Here is a 22,340-nt window from a genome sequence, read left to right on the forward strand (position 1 = left end):
CTTCCAGCCTGGCGAACTCTGACCTCTCCTGGACAAACATGGCGGCCGGAGGGACACTTTTTCTGTGAACCTCGTCAAAAAATCCTGTTTTTGGACAAATCTACGACTTATTTCGTGCAAAACGGCTCTAAAATTTTATGTTATACATTGGGAGGTCTCTGCTGGAAGGTAAATCAAGTTGAAACGCAAGGAAACACGTCAGAAAGTCGAGAGAAAGGAACACAACTGTTACAAGACAGACAAAAGACGAAAAAGCCGGTACGATTGTTTGGTCGATATTTGCTTGACAAAGAAGCGGAGAGGATTTGTAGAGGCGTGAAGGATTGAAAAGTGGTGTGCTGGACTACTGAAGGTAAGACTGGGGTAACTTGTTACGCGTTTATATAGAACAGGTGGCATTTAGGGGTAAACATAAGGCTAGCAATACACATAATTTGTGTGTTGGAATTTGTTTACTTTTTACATGGCTTACTTTTACATGCTTGGGGGTAGCCTTTTGTATGAATAATACTGGCCACGATGATCATACAAAAGGCCTTCAGAGTGGTCACTCACGGCTAGCTTGGGGGAGGGATGTCTTGTGTTTGGGGCTTAGATAGCAAACATTTGCAGCTGGTTTTTCTGCACTGGTGATTTGAAGTGAACACCAAGTCTGGGCTGTAGAATAATGATTTTGGACCATCACAAACAAATGGTGTGGCGGGTAATGATATAAAATATGATTCAAGGAAGTTTGATAGAATCTCCCTGATATGACCAAGAGAAGCCTGTGATGCCATAAATCATAATCCTAGTAGGTTTATATGTTGCAAAAACTAAAAAAGGTAAACTGCATGTTTACTACATGTACCAAGGGGTATGTTTTTGCAACTATTATGTTAAAATATATAATCTCCAAGCAGATTTTTCAGTGGCTGCAAAATATAGTTTCTACTGACCAGACTGTAATCATTTGCCATCCAACATCTGCCAGCAGTCATAAAGTTGAAAGGCTATTAACACCTAATTAACACCTAGTTGTTGCCTAATCAAAATAAGCTTCCCAAGTAGTTTATTGTCCTCACCACCAGTACCATGCAAGGCTATTGCCCTTCATAGTGGGCCAGCTGGTTGACCGTTACCATGGTTACAGGAAGTCTCTGAGTGGGTCACTGGACCTTTATTTTGGACGGTTTAAACAATAAAAAGGTTTATATTTGAACCACAATAACCCTAGTTATTCATTTCTATGTTTTAGCCAGCACCTTTTTGTACCAGCTGAAAGCATTGCCTGGTTCTGTTAGGATCCCAAACTCCCACTGAGATATGTGCGGGTGACTGACTTTGGGGCAACAACAAACAACTTTTGAAAGAAGTGCTCCTCCTTGTTTCTGTGTCCGCAGATCTTTGGTGGCTAGTGGACACTCCTCTGGCCAATGCAGAAGGTGAAATACAAATTTAACCTTCTTGGGCCAATGGACACAGTCACTGCCTTGCCACCGTATGATCTGCTTGGAGATTATTCAGACCCTCCATGGCTGAAGGCAGGTACTCCCTGCATCAGTCAGTAGCCCTGTTTACTAGTACATAAGAGCCTCCTAGTGAGTTTTGTTCTAACTGCAGGTACCCTGTTCACAGACCCACCATGGCTGACAGCAGGTACTCTCTACGTAGGAGACAAAAGCGGCCCCTGGTCGACGAACACCCTCTGGACGAACACCTGCAACTTCAAGTTCAACCACAAGAGGTAAAACTGTCAGACCTTAACCTTCAGCCTAAACTGGATGGATACCTACCTGGCTGAAAGAATCTACTATCTACTATCTACTATTCAGCCTGTCAGGCACAACATCGGGGCTCGAAGCTCATGCTTGGGAATAGGTGAACCCAACCTAAAAAATTGGGTGCACAAAAAATTTTTTGGATGTTATGTTAATCGCAGGAAAACATATTTTTTTTGCTCTGTTTCTTCTCCTCTTCTTCTTCAAACAAATAAGGTCAATAACCTGAATCAGAAGTCTGTCACCATGGTAACTAGTGTTGTGTTACATCATGTTGCAATCTTATAGCAGCAGGGATTTAGACTCCTGTCTGACCTTATACTAGTATATGATTATGAATGTGTTTAAGTAAGAATTAACAGAGCAGACCATATGCGACAGTAAACATTATGCATTTGGTTTGTAAATGTTACTAATTATAAATTCTTTCTTTTTATCTTACAGAAATCAGCTGACTCTGAGTCTCACACCTGTGAGAAGTGCGGAAGACATTTCAGTCACGCCCACCACTTTAAGAAACACGTCCAGACGTGTGCTCCTCCCAAGACGAAGGCAAGACGTACCCTCGGCACTTTCACCTGTAAGACATGTGGGAAGGTGTTCAGCAGGTCGGACTGGTTAAGGAGACATCAGGAGGTCCACAGCAAGGACAGGCCTTTCAGGTGAACGTTGTAAAACATTTACAAAAACTTGACATATTTCATAGAGGGATGAGGTCTCTGAATTCTTGTTTTTGAATGCGTTTATTACACACCGTAACATTGGTGTTGAATGGCTGATTGGTTAGGCTAGCCGACTCTTTTGATCCCTGTGGCAAGAGGTTTCCTCACTTCACCCAGTAAAGAAAAACATACAGAACAAAAAAAAGATTCATTTAGAACAGACAGGTGTACATACTGTACGCTGACAAATAAATAGTTGTGGTGGCATTCAGGAAAGACACTTTTCTCACTCCACCCAGGTATAAAATGGGGCCAGGCTATGGAACTACGTTTTTTTACCTAACATGTACACTGCAAGTGTAGATGTATGTTGAGTAACAATATTCAGAAAACCTTGAAGCCCACATTATCAAAAACCTGTCTCATTACAACATGTCTTTCCAGGTGCAAGTTGTGTCCTGCCTCTTACAAGCGCAGAGATGCCTTACAACGTCACGAGCTCATCCAGCACACCTTTCCTGAGGAACAGGTAACTTGACGTGTCCATGTATTCTGTGATAAAAGTACAGACAGAATAAATAAAGCAAAGGGATAAAATTTCAGAAGTGTTAGAGGTTTCAAATTAAGCACCCACTCTCTTTCCTCTGTGACTTTTCTGTGAATGAGTTTGGACTTTTCTGGGACTTTTCTGTACTTTTGTGTTACTACTACTAGCTCACTATGCGGTTTATCATCTGTGGCTTCCTGACTTCCGAGGTTAGACATGCTTGCACTGCAATGCTGAGGCTTGATGGCAGCCCGCCACTTGCCTCTATCCTCTGGGTTGACGTCATGTAGGTTCAAGTGGCGGAAGTCCTCCCTTACATTGTCTATCCATTTCTTCCTAGGCCATTTGTCGCTGTCCAGTCGCGGTCCATTCTTTGGACATGTATACAGACATGTAACATGTATGTCTAAGCTTAGTCTATGTTAGTATGTTTGTTTATATTTGTGTTGCAGATGAAAAAGTCAGCAGCCAGTGAGTCGAGGTGTGTGAAGTGTGGGAAGGTGTACATGGCAGGTGAGCTGACACGTCACATGGCCATGGCACACTCAACACCTGTACAGCAACCACTGCTGACCAAAACTGGCTCCGGAAACATCTCACAGCCTGACCAAGCACAGAAACCAGGAACAGGGATGGTGGTAAACTCAGAAAACATCTCAAAGCCCAACCAAGCACAGAAACCAGGAACAGTAGTAAACTCAGAAAGTAATACACACTCTATACCATCAGAACATCAAGGAATTGAGCAGTATTCTGAGCACAAGCAACCAGGAACAGTGGTTAACTCAGATAGTATTTTGGACTCTACAACATCAGAACAACAAAGAACCAGGCCAGGCTCTGAGAACAAGCCTCACACAACTATCTCGGGTACTGTAGAGGGTGAAGAGGAGAAGGTTTACATGGTAGGGGCGATCCTGCAGCAAAATGCAGAGTCCAACTTAACACAGTCTGGAACAGCGGTTAACTCGAAAAGCATCTCACATTCTACACCTTCAGAACAACGAGGAAATGAGCAATATTCTGAGAACAGGCCCACTAGTACCACCATTTCCGACACTGTGGAAGGTAAAGTGGAGAAAGTTGGGGCAATTTTGCAGCAGATGGCAAAATCAGTCTATGGAATAACAGAGAGACAACAGATGGATACAGACGACTCAGGAAGAGAACTTTTGAAGGATGGAGCAGAAAATGTGGAGGGTGAAGTAGAGAAAGTTGGGGAAATTCTGCAACAAAATGCACAGTTGCTTTCCGGTATGGCAGAGGAAACAGATACGGACAACTCAGGAAGCAAACTTGTGAAGAGTGGAACAGAAAACGAGGTACAAACACCTGAGAACCAACTAGAGCAGGATACAGACTTGGGAAGCAAACCTGTTGAGAAGAATCCAGAAGTTGTCGAGGAGGAGGAGGAAAGTCACCAAGACGATGTAGTAAACGGTAACCATGGTAACGGTAACCATGGCAACCCGTTGTCAGGCGTAAGCGACAGACATCACTGCACGACCTGCGGAGACTGGCTGCCCAGTCCGGTGAGTCTGGCGCGACACGAGGAGAAATCTCACGGCATCGTGTCCTTCATCTGTCCACAGTGTGATCAGCTCTTCTACAAGGTACGCAAACTTACCTGTTTTAAGTTTTAGTAAAACGTTGAACTTTATTTCAACACACATAAAATTTTCAGTATCGTGTGAATAAGGTCACGTGTTTGTAAACGGTAACTCTTGCGAGATCACGTCATGAAGTGATTGGTCATTAATTATCCTGATGAAGGCAAAATGAAAATTTGATCCCTGTACAATTGTGTGTTGGAATAAACTTCAACGTTTTACTATGATTACTACCAACACAGATGAACTTTCATGATAATCTAGAAAAAAAAAGTTGTGTTTCCTGTTTCAGTCCTCAGTCTTTGTCACTCAGGTGTCAGATCATGGAGCTTAAAAAGGTTGATCAACTAAAAAAATGTATGACCCTTGCAGGAATCTCACTGGGGTGCTATTTTGTTCATTCATTCATTCATTCCTTCCCTCCTTCCTACCAGATCCACCTGCTGGAGGCACACCTGTTGTCACACCTGGGGTACACTCCTCACCTGTGTACTGTCTGTAAGACGTGCTTCCGACAGGAGGAAGACTTGAGGGCCCACCTGGAGGAGTGTCACCAGTTCCATGACCTACAGAAGTGCCTGTACTGTGCACAGACCATGCCTACAAGGTTTGGGAATTACTAAATATACTGGAAAATTGTTTGTTCATTCATGAAATATGTACTACTAGACAATCACTCCTTTGAGTATGGCATTTCTTTCATATTGTCCCCTTGTTTTTTTCTTTATTAACAGACACTAATCTGTTTTAAATTTATAAATCATACTCATAGTGAAGACACTCGAAATATACCTGGTCCAGTATTTATCAACCGTTCTTCTACTAGCTTCCCGTTTTGCATCTTTTACTTAAGGGTTAATGACCCGCCCCGAGGTGAATATGGTGTGATAAAGCCTTGTCAGTTGCTATAACGACTGAATGAAGCCACCGAGTGAGCGCAGTGAACGAGGTGGCTTTATGAGGTGAACTACCATGAACTATCATGCTAAGAAAATAAATTTGTTAATGTTGTTTTTCTCTCCCAGGTTCCACATGAATGCACACGTCCGTTTGCTGCACGAGTCGCGCCGCTCCTGGTGTCAGCAGTGCCACAAACCCATCTCCCCCTTCCACACCCTCAACGCTCACCGAAAACTCGTCCACAGCGAAAGGAAACTGAAGTGCGACGAGTGTGGGGCCATGTTTAAGTCCATGTTGTCGCTGAGAGCTCATATTCTGAGGCACAAAGGCACAAATTCCTGTCTGTGTGACTACTGTGGGAAACGATTCAACCATAAGAAGGAGCTACAAGGTTTGTTTGTATCAACAGTGCCACAAAGACATACTAGTACCCAAAAAAACAGTTACTCATTGACAAGCAACTGAATATGGTTTGGAAACAGTCAGACGTTTCAGGTAGCATTCAGGTCTCTTAGTGTCACTGACCATTTCCAAAATCATACCCAGTTGCTTCTGAATCAGTAACTGTTTTTTTGGCATATCTTATTACCTGGATGTCTAACCTTCACTGACATACTAATATATACCTGTTAGTTTCTTGTGGTCTCAAAATTTCAAAATGTGTTGTGACAATGTACACAGTTCCTGCATGTGCTGCCACAGGGAGTTTCTGCCTTAGAGGGAGTAACAATTTGTGTTTGCCTTCACAGGTCATGTAGCAAAGGTCCATGATCCGGCCCTGAAGAGACACGTGTGCGAGATCTGTGGCCACCGGACCTGGATCTCTGCAGATCTCATGGATCACAAGTACCGGCTGCACCCAGATCAGATCACCGAGGAGGAGAAACAAAAGTCAAGGTGAGACACGGAAGCAAAGGTTGCGTTTTCTGTTTCCAAAAGGCAATTTTTAGTTATGAATGCATGGGGGTGTCTCTTTCACACAACCAAACGGATCATAGAGACAATATACACTGGTTTTGAGGCATTTCAGTTTTAAATCAGATCATTAAAAAAAGAGAAGAAGGCGAAAAATAGACTGAAAACTTTCCTACAAACGGACCGTTTTTTTTCAGGACTGAAATCTGAAACATGTTACATTTTTTACATGTATGTCACTATGAACAAAATATTGGCTGAAAGCAGGGAATTAAGTTCAAGCTTGGATATTTCTAACCCAGTCCCCTTTTCTCCCTCTGTTTATATTTCCAGCCTGTACCGCCGTGAAAAAAACCTGATCCGAAAGCCAGCGCAGCACTACACCTGTGAACAGTGTGGGAAGAAGTACATGTCCATGCTGTACCTGCAGCGCCACCTAGCACTGCACGACGGTACTGCACACACCTGCACTGTCTGTGGACAGAAGTTCCTGAAGGAAACCGACTTCCAGGTTTTTGTTTGTTTTCTTTTTTTGTTTGTTTCACATAACCGGTAAACCGCGTTTAGGTGCAACACACCAGTTTTGTACATGTGCGTACATGTAAAAGCTGCGTAAGACCGGACTGTAAGATTTGGACCATTCACACGGGAAGGTCCCCTACTCTTTTTATAGTACAATGTACGTTTTAATGGAAACATAGTTTGAATATCTTTTTGGCATATCTTATTACCTGAATGTCTAACCTTCACCGACGTATTCATTCATTTATTCCAGCGGCACCTAACAACCCACGAGCAAAGTTTTTCATGTTCGGTTTGCGGAAAATCCTTCGCATCGAAGAAAAATTGCGAACGGCACGAGCTTGTGACTTGCCGCGGAGAGAAGGAGTTCCGATTTACCTGCGGAGTTTGCGGGAAGATGTTGAAATTCCTGAGCCAGTACGCGAAGCACGTGGCACAACACTGCAGCGCCGACGAGACCCATGCCTGCCCTGTGTGTAAGGCAACGTTCCCAGCCATGACGGCATTCCGGGCGCACATCGACGGGCACGTTTCAAAGGTACCTGTTTCTATGTAATGTATCTGTATAGCTGGTAGAACCCAGCGCTCGAAATTAAAGGTGGTCCAATGGCCACTAACCACTAAAATTTAGGTTGGGGCAACTAAAAAGACACTTAGGGACATTTTTGGGACAATACAAATTATCAACATCAGAATGTCAGCCCTTCTTTTGTTAATCAGGCACACGTCCCGGCATTTTGATCCAGGAAAGTTGCCCCAAATTTCCTGTCTACTTGGGAGTGAACATACCAGTAAGCAAAATAAAGTTGACTTCAAATCCAAAAAACAGGTTGGGACAGTTCATCCTCACTTCAGGACAACTGAAATTTATTTTTGGGACAGTGCTGGGACATTATGAAAAAAATTAATTTCGAGGCCTGACTTTTATGATAGTATGATATTTTATTGTTCCTTGCAGGGTGAAACCCCGTGGCACTGTGCGGTGTGTAACACGTACTACGAACAGCAGGTCCGACTGACGAAACACGCCAAGATCCACTCAGACGAGACTCCACATCTCTGTACACACTGTGGGAAGGGCTTCAAGGATGCTGCACATCTACAGGTACCTTGACAGTGTGTTACTGCTTTTTTGTTTAGTCATAGCTGGGCTGCAATAATATTCAATACAGTAACTGTCATTCATGTTATAACTACCAGGTACCATACTGCACATCTACAGGACCTTTCACCTCTGTACCAGTTTCTGTTCTTCAATCTATATTTTTACATGTATTTTTGTTCAGTTGTGAAATCTCTGCTTGTTATCTATATCTATCTGTAACATGTAATCTTTGAACTATCTGGTATGGATGCCCCTACTGTACTTGGTGGTAGCAAGTTTCACTCAACACGATACATTGTAGTTCTAGGGAAAAACAAGTTTTCAAACCACTCAATCCTTGGTTGATGACTCTTGATACTTTAACTTCAAGTTTCAGGCATGACTATTTCTTAGACTATTAGTTGTTTTATTTTACAATGTAGGGTAAAAGAAACCCAAATACATGTATCCTATGTTAAACCAACCAGATGAAACTATTTTCCGATGACTAGTTCTTGTTATTTTCAGGTGCATGAAAACATCCACACTCGTGCTAAGGAGTATGCGTGTAAGGATTGTGGCCGTGTGTTCGCTCAGTACTCCAGCATGAAGCGACACGAACTTACACACAACAAGAGTCAGCCTCACCACTGTCCTTTCTGTGACCGCCGATTCTCACAAAAGTGTTCGATGGACCGTCATATGCGGCAGCACACTGGGGAGACTCCATACGTTTGTGAAATCTGTGGGAAGGGATTCAAACAGTCCACACTGCTGCATAACCACTCCAAAAAAGTGCACCAGAAACTTGGGTAATGGTACAGTAAGGACTATGCACAGACACACAAGAAAAATTCTGTACGTCTGCAAAATTTTGGGAAAGGGATTCAAACAGTCCACTCTACTGCATAACCTGACTCCAAAAGGGTGCACCAAAGACTCGCATAATGGACTACTACATGTAGAAAAAAAGCATGAAAAACTTGCATGATGGTGCATTACGTACAGAAACACATAAATGAGGCACCCTAGATAATTATGCTGAAAAGGCTTCAGTCAACACTGCTGCACAACCACTCCAAAAAGGTGCACCAAAAACTTGCATAATTGTACAGAATGGACAATTGCATACAGGAGCACATAGGTTAGACACCCTCTATGATAATGTACATGTATGTTATAAGGTCAGACCTCAATTCAGATTCTGAATCAGAAAAGCAAAGTTTGGGAAAAACTTACTGATATCAAGGAGTCTAACTTCTGGTAAAAATGTAATACTAGTAAGTGTGATAGTGGTTGGTGATGGATAATTGCACTTACTGAATCAGATATAAAGTTAGTAGTAACTCTTGTTGAAAATGTTAATTACATGTGTCCATTTAAAATAAATTTGATAATGGTTGGTGATGGGTGGTTGAACTTAGTTGTTTAATAATGTAGAAAAGAGTAACTTTAGGTCCACAATAGCTAAGGTCACCACATGAAATTAAATGTCATGGATGTATATATTACCGATCCTGCATTAAATAGATGCCTTTAAACTCACTGTTTTTTCAATGTCACTGGTGACCCCATCCTGATACTAATTCATATAGTTTCATGTACAAGGTACTTTGTTAGTAGCTCTTTGTACAATAACAGATGAATGTAAAATACATGGAATAATGAGAGAAACAATATTTGTGTTCAAAAATGTTCATTGTGTATTTCAATTTGTCTATCTAACTTTCATAACATTTCATAACACTGCAGTTTACAATACACATACATATTTAGTACATAGTAGTCACAGAGTACAAGGTAGCATGCAGAGGGCGTTTCAAAGAAAAAGGACACCCAACTTTGGAAGGGTTATTATTACTAACTCATACCTTTAACACATCACCGTAATACACACAAAGCATGATACTGTCACTTAAATTTTCTACCTATCATGCATAAAATTATATATCATTGGAAAGCTACTCTTTCTCCCTGTTCAATTATATCTAGGTGTACCCACACATCCCACCGCCAGAAATTAGGTGGGCAGGACCGATTTCTGGTGCATAGAAGTGCATGATTGAGCTCCCAGGATATATATTATACAACGCTGAATTTTACGGACAAATCTGTACACTTACAACTGCTCAACATACCATTTATGCACTCAAAGCTAACCAGACACACTCTCTACACACCCCAACTCGTAGTAGCATAGTTTCCTTATAACTCTCTTGTATCTAACTTACTGCAATTAGCCCCATTTGAGCATGGATATGCAATAAAATGTCACTGTCATTGTGAAAACCCCCGGCCAGTGTCACAGTGTACAGCCTAATCAAAGCCCAGAAGTGCCTGCACTTTCTGCCTGTTCTGCCAGGTGTCTCTTCTGATCAGACTGCTTCTGTTGGAGTTCGATCTGCTTCTTCAGCTGTTCTGTCCGTTTTCTGTCAATCACCTCCATTTCACGGATTTTCTGAGGTGGAAAGAAAAAGGATGAAAATCAGTTGAACATTTTATAACAAGTTTCATTCAATCTCTATTTATCTAAAGTGACATGAATCAATGTTGTGAGTTCTTGTCTTTTAAGCATGTGCACACACACACAAAAATTTACCAACTCCAATAGGATTCATGTGTGTGCACGCAATTGTGTGTATGTATGTGTGTGTGTGTGTGTGTGCGCGTGTGTCTGTCTTTGTATGTTTTTCTGTGTGTTGCGCCGAAGGGCGGTTATACCGGCTATACTGATACAGATACCTGTGATATCTCTTGCGGATGTGTGTGTGTGTGTATTTGTGAGTGTATGTATCTGGGTGTTTGGGTATACATTTGTCTGTGTTATGTTACCTGTGATATCTCAGTCCGGATGATTGTTCTGTAATCTTTCCCCCGTCCCAGGTTTTCCATTTCCTCCAGGAATTCTGCCCTCTCCTCAATCTCTGCTTGTACTAGAGAACAACATACAAAAAAAGGAAATCAGAATCATCAATGCTGAAAGATGAGAATGGAACTAGGTACAGGTAATTTCATTGTATATATTCACATGTATTTATTGAGTGTGAGGCAAAAAGCAAAATTTGCTTATACATCAATACTATAATATAAAGAGCCTGAGTGTCAGCCCTGTTAGCGGATCTTAGGGAGCGGATGAAAGCTAACAAGGCTGACACTCAGGCTAGTACATATATATATGCAAATAAACTAACAAATATCTGTAACAGTAACTGTCAAAAAAAGCATATACTATTAGATTTTCCGTGCTTACATTCTTCAAACCTGTCCCTCTCGATAGTTGGTTCAGGACTCAGTAACTCGACCATCCGTGCCGGCGTCACTTCAGGAGGCTCCTCTCCGTATGCCATCAGGTTTCCTAATCGTGCCTTCTCCTTATCTGTGCAAACTGCCTCTGTAAATACAAGAAATTACAAACAAAACAAAACTAGAATTAGTAACCTTTGCAAAGCAATGGTCTATATTATATTATATACCCTTCAGTGGTTCAGCCTAACAAACTACTGCTCTGTTTTCTATTCTTGCTCATTCATATAACTGTATGTGACCAGCACCTATATTGTAGCCTCCAACTCTGTCCTGCCACTTGCTACATAATGTAATCCAACACCAGAGGATGTCTGCTGCAGCACCAGTTAGTAACTGTTATCATGGTGACAGATGTCCGGTTCAGGTCATTGACCTTACCGGTATTTGTTTGGAACAGGGGAAGAAGAGGAAGAAGAAACTGGGCAAAAACAAGGCACTTTTCTTCTGCAAAGTCTAAAACAAAAGATCAGAACTAACTCTTAGGTCTGGGTCTGTAATCCTCTGGCTGGGCAGCTGGAGAGTTTTCACACGCCTCCTTTGACCTCCGACCTCCCGCATACGTCCTTGGGTTGACCTTCTTGCTGGGGGTCACGGGGGCGGAAGGTCGCTGGGGTCGCTGACTGCTGGTGGGAGGGCAGTTCAGCGGGAGGGTCCCACCGGCTGGAACAGGTCGTTATTATAATTATAGTTTAGAGCATCAAAACTGAAAATATTATGAATATGGCATTATTAGTCTGTGTAATACAAACTCTGACTTTGACTTCATTTAGATCCACATTTAGCTTATCAGCTATTCTTCCAGTGGTCCATTACATAATACAATGATACAATATAAAAAAGTAACTGCCACACAATAACATAAATATAACATTAACACATGGTAACAACACAGACCACCATACTTCAAAATAAAATCTCACCCCTCATGGTCTGGTTCAGTTTTCTCTGCTGGAAATTTGTCAACTTCGACTCCTGCATCATAACTGTGGATTCAAAACAAAACAAATGATTATGATAAAAATTGTCTTCACTTATTTGCACATCAATCAATAGTTTGTGTGCTTATAAACCTGAATTTCTGCACAAGTTCTCTAGTGTCACTGACAAAAGGTATGCTAGCTGAAACATCGTTTCCAAAATCATATCCAGTTGCTTGAGTAACTGTTTTTTGGCGATTGCCATAACAGTGAGTAGATTATGAGTTGATCGTCGCACCAGCTATTACTTTATCTCGTACCACAAGTTCTTACTTCTTACAAGGGCTCAAAATTGATAGAAAACGCACTTAACATATACAATCAATAGCAAAAGCCAGAAATGGTTAAACAGTTTTACAAATTCATTTACAAGTTAGAAGGATTTCAATCAAAGGAACGTCTTGACTTCACGAGTTTGTTTATATATCTGAGTGATAGACGCTACCAAACACACACCACTCCGTCGAAAATCGGCCCAAAACGACAACAGTTTTATATCCAGACGCTTCCCTAAGTTCTTAACTCGTTACAGACCAACCTTTGAGCAGTTCCTGAGTCTCCTTACTGTACTGAGCTTGTTGTGTGTTCCACATTCCGCCTTTAGCCACTGGCTGTCTCGCCGCCATCTTGGACAGTTTTGAACATACAGGCCGCGCCCAAACGCAACTCACACTTCTTCCCCAAACACGAAAAAAGTTATCTTAAGAAATACCCGCAAATACCCTTTTATAAATACCAACGCATTAAATTTACATGTATAAATGAATGCGTATTCACAAATAAAGTTTTATTAACTGAATATCACGAATATATGTGTATGAGGGAGGTTTGAGCGTTTGGATGCGGTTGCTTGTTTTGTTTGTTGTGCGTCGGCATGGTAACGGCTACGTCAGGGCTGTAGTTCTGCCCAGAACAGACAGGTGGCGTCTCGCCATAAAGTTTTTAGAATGTTGAATGTAAAAATAGATGAATAAATAGCTAAACCTACCTTTTAATAATGACAACCCTTATTTTATTGTCAACATATGATTTCATTATTGCAAGAAATTTGTTTTAATTGTATCATACTGTTTATTATAGACCAATTTTAACCCGATTTGTCCAAATTGTAATTTTTCTTGATGTTAGAATAGAAAAACAACTATGTAAAGATGGTGCTTGCACATCACTTCCATGTTTTATATTCATTGAAATTATGGAACAATGAGACCAACTGTACAATTTCAGTCCAATTTCTTACGTTGAAAATTAAGTTACAGTTTAAACTAAGGAGGTTGAACTTTCAAGACAAGAAATGCATAGTTTACCATGTATGTTATAATCTGGGAACATAGTTTGTGACTTAACTATTATTATCCACTGGAAAACGTGTCATTATTAGCATACAAGATATAATCTGCTATATTATATTAGAACAGACCCCCCTCCCCCTTCCATGGTCAGATTTTATTCCAAGTCTCATGTCTGCCCATTCTGTCCATCTGTGCTGGTCTGGCCTGACTTCTGCTCCAAAGAAGGGACGTTCCTCCTTGTAGACGACACCAGACAGTCTTTAAGGATCGGGTAGATTCCTTGGCAGCCACTGATGCACGTCTTAACAGCCTGGAGATGCAAGAAATGTCTTAGGAGAACACTTGTCTTCAAGATTTCTGAGGAGTGTTCTGGGTGCTTCACATTTTAATTTATTACAAACAAAGTGAAGTTGTGAGTGCATCTGTTTTGTTTCTTTGTATGTGTGTGTATGTAGGTAGGTGTGTGTTTGTTCGTTTGTGTGTGTGTTAGTGTTTGTTTTATTTTAATTTTAATTCGATTGTGACGATACAATACACTGGCCACCCAGGCAGCATAGCTGATTTCGGGCGCCAAACACTCATAGTGTTTGTGTGTGTGTATTTGTGTGTGTGTGTGTCTGTGCATCTGTGTGTGTGCCCATATGAGTGTATGTGTGTGTGTGCATATGAGTGTATGCCGATATGAGTGTATGTGTGTGTGTGCATATGAGTGTATGCCGATATGAGTGTATGTGTGTGTGTGCATATGAGTGAGTGAGTGTGTGTGTGTGTGCATTTGAGTGTATGTCTGTATACATGTATGTGTGCATGTCTGTGTGTGTGTATGAGTGTATATGTGGGGGGGATGAGTATGTATCTGTGATTCCCCAACACACACACGCACACACAATGCAATGCTGTCTAGGACCACAGTCAACATCTGAATAACAAACAAACAAACAAACATCTGCTTACCTGTACAGCTGTTTGTTGTTGCAGGTGTCCATCTAACACGAGAGCCGACACCTGGTTTAGGGAAGGCAGAAGCCCCACCGTCACCATCCCATGGTCACCTGCACTCTCTACCTGAAATACAGCATCATAATACACAGTTTGACATAACATATATAAATTACATAGAAAATAACCTTTACAAAGCAAATGCATATTATGTTTACCTTTTCATATGGTTAATTCTTACTCAAACACATTGAATTTTATAAAAAGGTGACAGGAGTCTAAATCCCTCCTGCTATAAAACTGCAACATGGTGTAACCCAACACCAGTTACATGGTGATAGACTGTCTGGTTCAGGTCATTGACCTTATTTGTTTGGAGAAGAAGAAGAGGAAACAGAGCTTTATTCTAGAATGCTTATTGTACATATAGAATAAAACACAGGCTTTGAAAATGGAGATGGGAACTGTCTACATGCATACACTAAAAGGTGTAAGAAGGATTATTACTTAGAAACATGATCTCACCTCTGGCCTGAACTCCTCCCTCACACTTGGGTCTAACCATTGGTCTTCTCCACATTGTCTCTGGAACAGGTCAGGGGTCAAGGTCAACCAGAGTACAGAAGGTTATCTGACTTGTACATTTTTATGAATTTCCTCTTATAAACTGATTTGTAAGTTTGGGTTACTACATGTATAACAGGGGGTCAAAGTTTGGTTTAATGAAAATGTCTTAATATTAATTACAAGAATTCACACCTGATTGGCAAAAGAACAAAATATTGTAATAATAATGATAATAAATATGAAACATGAAGGAAACCATGGTTACCACGGAACATCCCACCACGACGTCGTACATCATGACTCCTGCGTCGGCCAATCCCAGCGCAGCACAGGTGATTGCAGCTGCCAACGCTGTAAACATAAACAACAACAACATGTCATGAAGGCTAGACATCCAGGTAATAAGATACGCCCAACAGCAGTTACTCAAGCAACTGGATATGATTTTGGAAACGGTCAGACGTTTCAGCTAGTATCCACTACCTTTCGTCAGTGACGCTGGAGAATTGTCACAATCAATAAATAGATCGTACTCATAAATATGCTTTTCTGGCAACTCTCCAGTGTCACAAAAAACAATACCTCCATTTTTCACACCAGTAGTAGCGTGAAACGTCTGTCAGTGACCGTTTCCAAAATCATATCCAGTTGCTTGAGTAACTGCTTTTTGGCATAACAACATGTCATGTACTGTAACAACTAGAAATGTAACATATTCAAAGTAAATGTATAATGTTTACCTTTTCATTTAATTTTATTTTATTTTGCGTCATTTTTATACAGGGTGGCCCATTGCACTTCTTTTCAATGGGTCCCTGTTTTACACAACAAAACACAACAGTCACATACAAACAGTAAAATTGGGATACAAGACCTTCATTTGGTCTAGCCTATCAAACTACTAGTACTGCTCTCTTTATTTTTACTCTTAAACATTCACCACTACACCCCCTCCCCGTCCTGCCATTTTTTACATAATGTAATCCAACACAACAGAGTGTCTGCTACAGCACCAGTTACCATGGTGATATCCAATGTGTTTGGAGAGGAAGAAGAGGAAACTGAGCAAAAACATAAAAAAAGGACATTATTGATAAAAGCAACCCACCGCTGCCATCATCTTGTAACACTGTGATGTACACGTCAACCTGAGACTTGGGGAACTTGTCCTGAAACACAAAAACACAACTTCACATCATCTCTGTCTGGGCTCAAAATACATTTTTCCTGCATACCAACATCGGGTGCTAGAAGCATGATGTAGTCAGGCTAGTGTTGATGTTATAATGCTTACCAGGCACACAGCTGGTTCCAAAGCTTGCAGAACTATCAGTGATCCGTCTCTCTCTTGGTTATCCTGAAAAATAGACAACAACAAGAAGTGTTGGGTTAAACATGGCTTAGACATCCCAATAGCACATCCAGTTAATACTGTGATTCACTTTATGTTCACGGTAGCTGCTAAAGTTCACGGTCTGAGAAAAATGGACATGTTCAAGGAACTATATATTCACAGAGGCAACAGGTGAAGGAAAAGGAAGTCCAGGAATTATTTGTTAACTGTATTGATAAGTTCACGGTACAGAAGTGACAGTGAAAACAGTGAACATAACAGTACAGTGAAAAAATCAAGAATTGCAGCTATACAAAATAAACTAGAGTAGAAAACTCACCTGTATATGCTGTCTCCTCTGTCTGCAGGAGAACGTAGCAAACTTCAGCTCACAGCACAGTCTGCCTTTCATGGTGAACTCTTCACGACGGGAGATCTCACGGGGACCGTATCTGTGGATACAATCAATCAATGAATCAATCGATAATCAATCAATCAATCAGCTCACAGCAAAGTCGGCCTTTCATGGTGAACTCTTCACGGCGGGAGATCTCACGAGGACCGTATCTGTGGATACAATCAATCAATGAATCAATCGATAATCAATCAATCAATCAGCTCACAGTAAAGTCTGCCTTTCATGGTGAACTCTTCACGGTGGGAGATCTCACGGGGTCCGTATCTGTGGATAATCAATAATCAATAACTAATCAATCAATAATCAATCAATGAACAGCAAAAAAACAACACTTTGTTCCTGTATATGCTGTTTACTGTTTGGGTTGTGTATATAATAACGTGGAGGCCCTAAGAGTTCTTGTCTGGACCATGCTTTATGATCATATAGCACATGTCCAGGCATTGTTTTTTTTTTTTTTTTTCAGTCAGGGACCTTCAACTGCATCACACATGTACACTCACTCACTCACTCACTCACTCACTATCCTGGTTTAGATTATTCTGCTGTCGGTACGAGCAGTTCAAACTGTGAATCTGCTAATTGGTCATCACCAAGGTCAGTAGGTTCAGAGGTCAGGGGTTCAGAGTTTGGGAGTCAGAGGTCAGCAGGTCATACTCACACAGCTGCGATGACCTTGGTCTGTCCCATCTCCATGTAGGCTGACCCTGTGGCCTGGCTAACCACACCCGTGTGCAGGTCTGGGGAATGGACAAAAAAATTAGTGTGCTGGAAAGCAAAGGACAGGCTGGCCTGGCCTCAAAATTCACCTTGAGCACCTGGACTGGATATCTGCATGAACTGTGCATGTTGTGAACTATAAGTATAAAATCCTTATTCACTAGGAGTCGGAGAGGCCCCATACACTGATCCAACCCCAGCTTTATAATAAAGGTTTTGACTGATGGCATGCTGATATGTCACTACATGTGCTGGTAAATACATTTTCAATTCTGTAACACTATGGAATTACATATTGCAAGTTGAGTCAATGGTACATGGGTTGTAACAAATGTTTTGTTTGGGCTGCTTTGCCGATCGTACTCACACACAGGTCGAAGGTCATGGTCCCCTCTCCCGTCCTGTCTGGTCCCACCAGCCTCCTGGTGTGTCTGGGAACAAAACGGAACTTTTCATCTCTAAATCTCTCAGTTATCTCAAACTGTGAACAACATCATTATTATAAGGGGCAAGCTAGAGCTGTGTACCGGTACGCAGTACCGATACTGTACCGGAAAAATTGATTAGGTACAGGTCCAAAATACCTAATCCCTCAGTACCGGTACTGTACCTAAACAATTTCACACCAATTTTATGCCTATTTGTGACCTCAAATGTGTAAATAGCTGGTTAACAATGGGTCCCTGTGTAAGGATAGTGTGTTCAAGAAAACAAAAACACCTATATTTTATCTGAGCATTCGCCATAAACAAAGAATAAACCTTAACTATCAAGTTTATTTATGTTTTTTTTGTTATTGAAGGAGTTCAGAAGAGCATATAAATTGGTCGAATTGTTCAGGTACAGGTTCAGGTCCGGACCTGTACCTAAACCTGTGTACCTGTACCTGTACCTGTACCTTAAATTTGTTTAGGTACACAGCTCTAGGGCAAGCCCTTTTCCATAGAGCGTGATCGGCCGTTTTAATTCTACGTAGAGCGTAGACGGACCGACCGCTCTAATTAAACATAGAGCGTAATTGTGCGCATCTTGCGTAGAGTGTATTCACCGTTTTAATTCTACGTAATGCATTGTAGCCACTTGGAATTTATTGTAAAGCGTAATCAAGAGGTTTCCGAATTCAGCGTAGAGCGTTGTCGGGACCCCCCCATTCAGACCCTCTTATATCTATGTTAAGGGTTAGCTAGAACCATAGACTCGATGATGGAGCTATGTATTTACATGTATATGGCCATGCTAGAATGGATGAAAACATAAATTGCTATTTATATTTATATGAAAATTTATTATAAATCAATATACAACGAATATATTTTAGAAACGACTGTTCAGTCGACAATTCAAAAGTTAGCATAACGTTAGTCTTAGCCACTTGGCAGCTCTCACTTGTATGTTACACTCACGTTCACACCTGTCAGGAGTAAGTGGGGAGGGGGGCGGTAGAAGTGCCGTCCTTACCTCTTGCTGTCTGCCGAACCAGTGCGGAGCCCGGCTGTCCTGCGGGCCGGCTATCCTTCTGGAGTCTCCTGGCATCGTTTCCGAGTCTTAACACCACGGGTTAAGCAGAAATCGCTTCAGTCTTGGAGCTCGAGGGTTTATGTGGACTTGCTTCCAAACTTGTACCATGCGATGGGGGGTTAGAAGTCAATGGAGTGTACCAAAGATTTAGAGGGGGGTCAGGTTTACTCCATTTGCAGGGGCTTGGGTTTTGGCTTATTTGGGCGCGTTTTAAGGCATTTTTTTTGCACTGGTAACTTTTCTACATCAACCCAAAATTTCAAAGAATAGTACTGCAAGAAAGAAAGCCCAATAAAAAGCCTAAAAACACGCCTCAAATAGAAAGTCAAAATCCAAACCCCTGCTTATAGAGTAGGAGTCAACCTATCGTGTTAGGCCGCAGCAAGTCAGTTTTATGGATGACATCATACACAAACTCCAAAACTAATGCGATAGGGCAAAAAAAAAACAAGGCGGTCCCAAAAAACAAGATTGCTAAGATCCAATATAGCCTTGTCTTGTCTCCTCTCTTCATAATTAAAAGAAAAAAAAGCTTAAACTGATCGAATCGAAGCTAATATTTCTAACAAAATACCACAGCTAGTTGTATAGCCCGGCTCCAAGACAACTCTTGTCGACCATGCAGAGCAATGGATAGCTCATATCCAAAGAAATAACAATTCTTCATCTCAAAAGTCTGGTTACAAGGCTTGCATAGTCTGGCTCCCATAACATTATTATAACTTGCTATTAAATGCTTCATCATGTCAACAGTGAGCCTGAAAAAAATTCAAAAGTGCAGACTAGTTGTAAGGCATTACACTTCTACCATCGCGCCCGCACCGTGTCAAAACAATACATCATTACATGATGACAAAATCGTTATTAGGAAAAGGTAGCCTTAAAAAAATCAATATGGAGCGTACCATCAGTAAAGGTCATTTTTTTATTGAGATACAATTTATTGGTATATTAAAATTGCTTTTTTTGACAAAATATTTTCTCAATGTTATATATAACTTATTTAATTTATTAATATGTATTTATTGAGCTCGTTAAAAAGATTTGCTTTTTCAAATAAATTCAATATTATTTCTCTATTCCCTATAAATTATTGGTACAGTCCAGCTCCCCAAGGTTCCCTTGCGATGACGTCACCCTGATTTCCAAGATGGCCGCTGCCTTGTATCACAACAGCAACATTCGGCCTCAAAACAGAGGCTCTTACAACTTTCTCCGCTGTTCTTACTCCGTGATATCACAGGAACACTTCGACCCGACCGTCTGCTAGCCTTGTGGCACGAGAAAACAGCAGTTCCCGCCTTTAAAACGAGTTCTACACCGCTCCATCTGCCAAAAATAAATGACTCCCAATTCAATGGCGCTGGATCTCTCTGAAGGACACCGCAGTGTTCGGTAGAGTTCGCAGTCCTTCAGGAGGAGTGAGGAGAACGTCTCAAGGACTTCCTTATGATCGAACTGACGTCTTGAGACGTCTTGACGCAGCGATGGCGACCCGCATGGCGAGTCGGGAACAGAAGGAGGAGGGGGAGCTCGCAGCCAGCCGGAAGAGGCGAATGTTCGACCTCTCGAGGTGAGGGGAGACGGCCACGTATTGATTCGGTTTTCATTTCATATTTTTGTACAAATCATGGCGACACGGAGGTCTTACCGCGTGTGGGACGCTGTGTGGTGTTTGTTTATTTTCTTATTTAGTCTGACATCCGTGTATTTGTGAGAGAGAGAACCTGAGCGGACGTTTAATATAGTTATACAGAAAAGCACTCCGCAGTTGTGTTGCAAAATTATTTATCTTCCATCGGTGGTATGATGAAAACTCTGCTATAATCTTTACCAGCAGACCTTCTGTAATACCTCTGTGCGATACTTTAAGAAGCCCTGATGTAGTTAAGCTCTATTCCCAGTCCTATTATAGCTGCTTGAGTGACAGTTGTCGCTGTTCCTGTCTGGAGAAGTCACAGGATTCCAGGTTTCCGTTCAGAATGTGACACAGACAAATGGCTTTAGTGTCGGCTGCAGCCATGGCGGGAACAACATGTAAACATGCCCGTGTTTATAAACTGTTATAGCAGTTTGGGCAGGGAAATATACACTGTAAGGTTGTACAATGACATTTTGACAATACATTGAAATTTTCATACATTGATTGAAGGTAACACAAATTGATGATGACTGCTCTTAATGTCATCATCACCATTTCAGGATAAATAAACTGTTTATAGGAAAATATTCGCTGTAACTTAGTGTAAGGTTGTTGTTCCTTTCAATGACACCAGGTAAGTTACAGTTTTCTGTAAATTAGTATAATTAAGGTGCCGTCAGTTGAAGGTAACACAAATGGATGATGCCTAATTCTCAGTTTTATTATGCTCTCAATGTAATCATCACCACTTTAGTATAAATATTAACAGGTTGGATATAAACAATTACAAGTTTGTAACTTTTCTAGTGTTTGGTATGATTGTGGTACGTTACCTTGCAATTTTTACATCTTGACAGTTAAATGGAACATTGCACATTCCAAAAACGGCGTGGCTATTTACACTCCCGGAGTGTATATAAAAGACAAATAGATTTTATATACACTCCGAAATACTGGCTCCTTGGTAGGCCCAAAACCTGGGTTTTTGTGAGTGTTTGAGGATTCAGGGGCACCAAGTTTAAACCTCGGTGTTCAAGTTTATCTTAGTGGATGATGAAAATCAGAGAACAACACGGAAATCTCCACCGAAGTTCGGTCGAGCGGACCGCCCCGCCCCGCTTGCGCGGGGCCCGGGACCCTCCGCTCCCGGTGGCGGCAGCGAGACCGGTCGCCCGCCCCTGGCGTCCTCGCTACCTGGTTGATCCTGCCAGTAGTCAAATGCTTGTCTCAAAGATTAAGCCATGCACGTGCAAGTTTAAACTGTCTCAGTGAAACTGCGAATGGATCATTAAATCAGTTATGGTTCCTTTGATCGTCACATCCTACATGGATAACTGTGGTAATTCTAGAGCTAATACATGCGGCAGAAGCGCCGACCTCACGGTCTGGCGTGCATTTATCAGACCAAGACCAACCCGGGGTTCGCCCCGGTCCCTTTGGTGACTCTGGATAACCCAGCCGATCGCACGGTCTTAGCACCGGCGACAGATCATTCGAATGCCCTATCAACTTTCCGGGAGTGTATATAAAAGACAAATAGATTTTATATACACTCTCGGAGTGTATATAAAAGACAAATAAGATTTATATACACTCCGAGGAGTAGTATATAAAAGACAAATAGATTT

The 22,340-nt window shown here is 41.5% G+C and overlaps 3 protein-coding genes and 1 pseudogene across 3 annotated transcripts in view; 2 read left to right on the forward strand and 2 right to left on the reverse strand.

The window, feature by feature from the left end:
• The first annotated feature begins 31 nt into the window (after window positions 1–31).
• On the forward strand, window positions 32–9,930 carry LOC109465807 (annotated as a pseudogene).
• A 10-nt stretch (window positions 9,931–9,940) lies between these two features.
• LOC109465805 (UPF0193 protein EVG1 homolog) lies at window positions 9,941–12,917 on the reverse strand. Its single transcript, XM_019763248.1, has 6 exons — window positions 12,822–12,917; window positions 12,227–12,289; window positions 11,784–11,966; window positions 11,251–11,391; window positions 10,833–10,933; window positions 9,941–10,458 (listed from the first exon to the last, which is right to left on the reverse strand). The coding sequence occupies exons 1-6, from the start codon at window positions 12,907–12,909 to the stop codon at window positions 10,321–10,323; spliced, it is 714 nt and encodes a 237-aa protein (XP_019618807.1). The 5' UTR covers window positions 12,910–12,917; the 3' UTR covers window positions 9,941–10,320.
• Window positions 12,918–13,374: 457 nt separating this feature from the next.
• On the reverse strand, window positions 13,375–19,132 carry LOC109465804 (exosome complex component MTR3-like). The gene is made up of 10 exons (XM_019763246.1): window positions 19,011–19,132; window positions 17,920–17,983; window positions 17,494–17,572; window positions 16,755–16,866; window positions 16,376–16,438; window positions 16,190–16,250; window positions 15,347–15,432; window positions 15,040–15,099; window positions 14,530–14,640; window positions 13,375–13,885 (listed from the first exon to the last, which is right to left on the reverse strand). The coding sequence occupies exons 1-10, from the start codon at window positions 19,083–19,085 to the stop codon at window positions 13,742–13,744; spliced, it is 855 nt and encodes a 284-aa protein (XP_019618805.1). The 5' UTR covers window positions 19,086–19,132; the 3' UTR covers window positions 13,375–13,741.
• A 1,038-nt stretch (window positions 19,133–20,170) lies between these two features.
• The window catches only part of LOC109465778 (oxidation resistance protein 1-like), a 20,881-nt gene continuing 18,711 nt past the window's right edge, over window positions 20,171–22,340 (forward strand). Inside the window, exon 1 of the mRNA XM_019763216.1 lies at window positions 20,171–20,643. Within this exon, the coding sequence (XP_019618775.1) occupies window positions 20,558–20,643 (86 nt within the window). The 5' untranslated portion in view covers window positions 20,171–20,557. The remainder of the gene's footprint in view (window positions 20,644–22,340) is intronic.

The sequence above is a fragment of the Branchiostoma belcheri genome, unplaced genomic scaffold (genome assembly GCF_001625305.1).
Source record: "Branchiostoma belcheri isolate BF01 breed outbred unplaced genomic scaffold, Haploidv18h27 scaffold158, whole genome shotgun sequence".
NCBI classification, from domain to species: Eukaryota; Metazoa; Chordata; class Leptocardii; order Amphioxiformes; family Branchiostomatidae; genus Branchiostoma; species Branchiostoma belcheri.

Bases quoted from the DNA above. Each gene is read 5' to 3' on its own strand.
- LOC109465805 (XM_019763248.1), bottom strand. From the start codon at position 12,909: ATGGCGGCGAGACAGCCAGTGGCTAAAGGCGGAATGTGGAACACACAA. The intron at 11,967-12,226 runs GTGAGATTTTAT...GACCTGTTCCAG, and splicing joins ACTGAACCAGACCATGAGGG to CCGGTGGGACCCTCCCGCTG. The intron at 10,459-10,832 runs GTAACATAACAC...TTTCCACCTCAG, and splicing joins TCCGGACTGAGATATCACAG to AAAATCCGTGAAATGGAGGT.
- LOC109465804 (XM_019763246.1), bottom strand. From the start codon at position 19,085: ATGCCAGGAGACTCCAGAAGGATAGCCGGCCCGCAGGACAGCCGGGCT. The intron at 16,251-16,375 runs GTAAGCATTATA...TTTGTGTTTCAG, and splicing joins TGGAACCAGCTGTGTGCCTG to GACAAGTTCCCCAAGTCTCA. The intron at 14,641-15,039 runs GTGAGATCATGT...GCTGTATTTCAG, and splicing joins GGGAGGAGTTCAGGCCAGAG to GTAGAGAGTGCAGGTGACCA.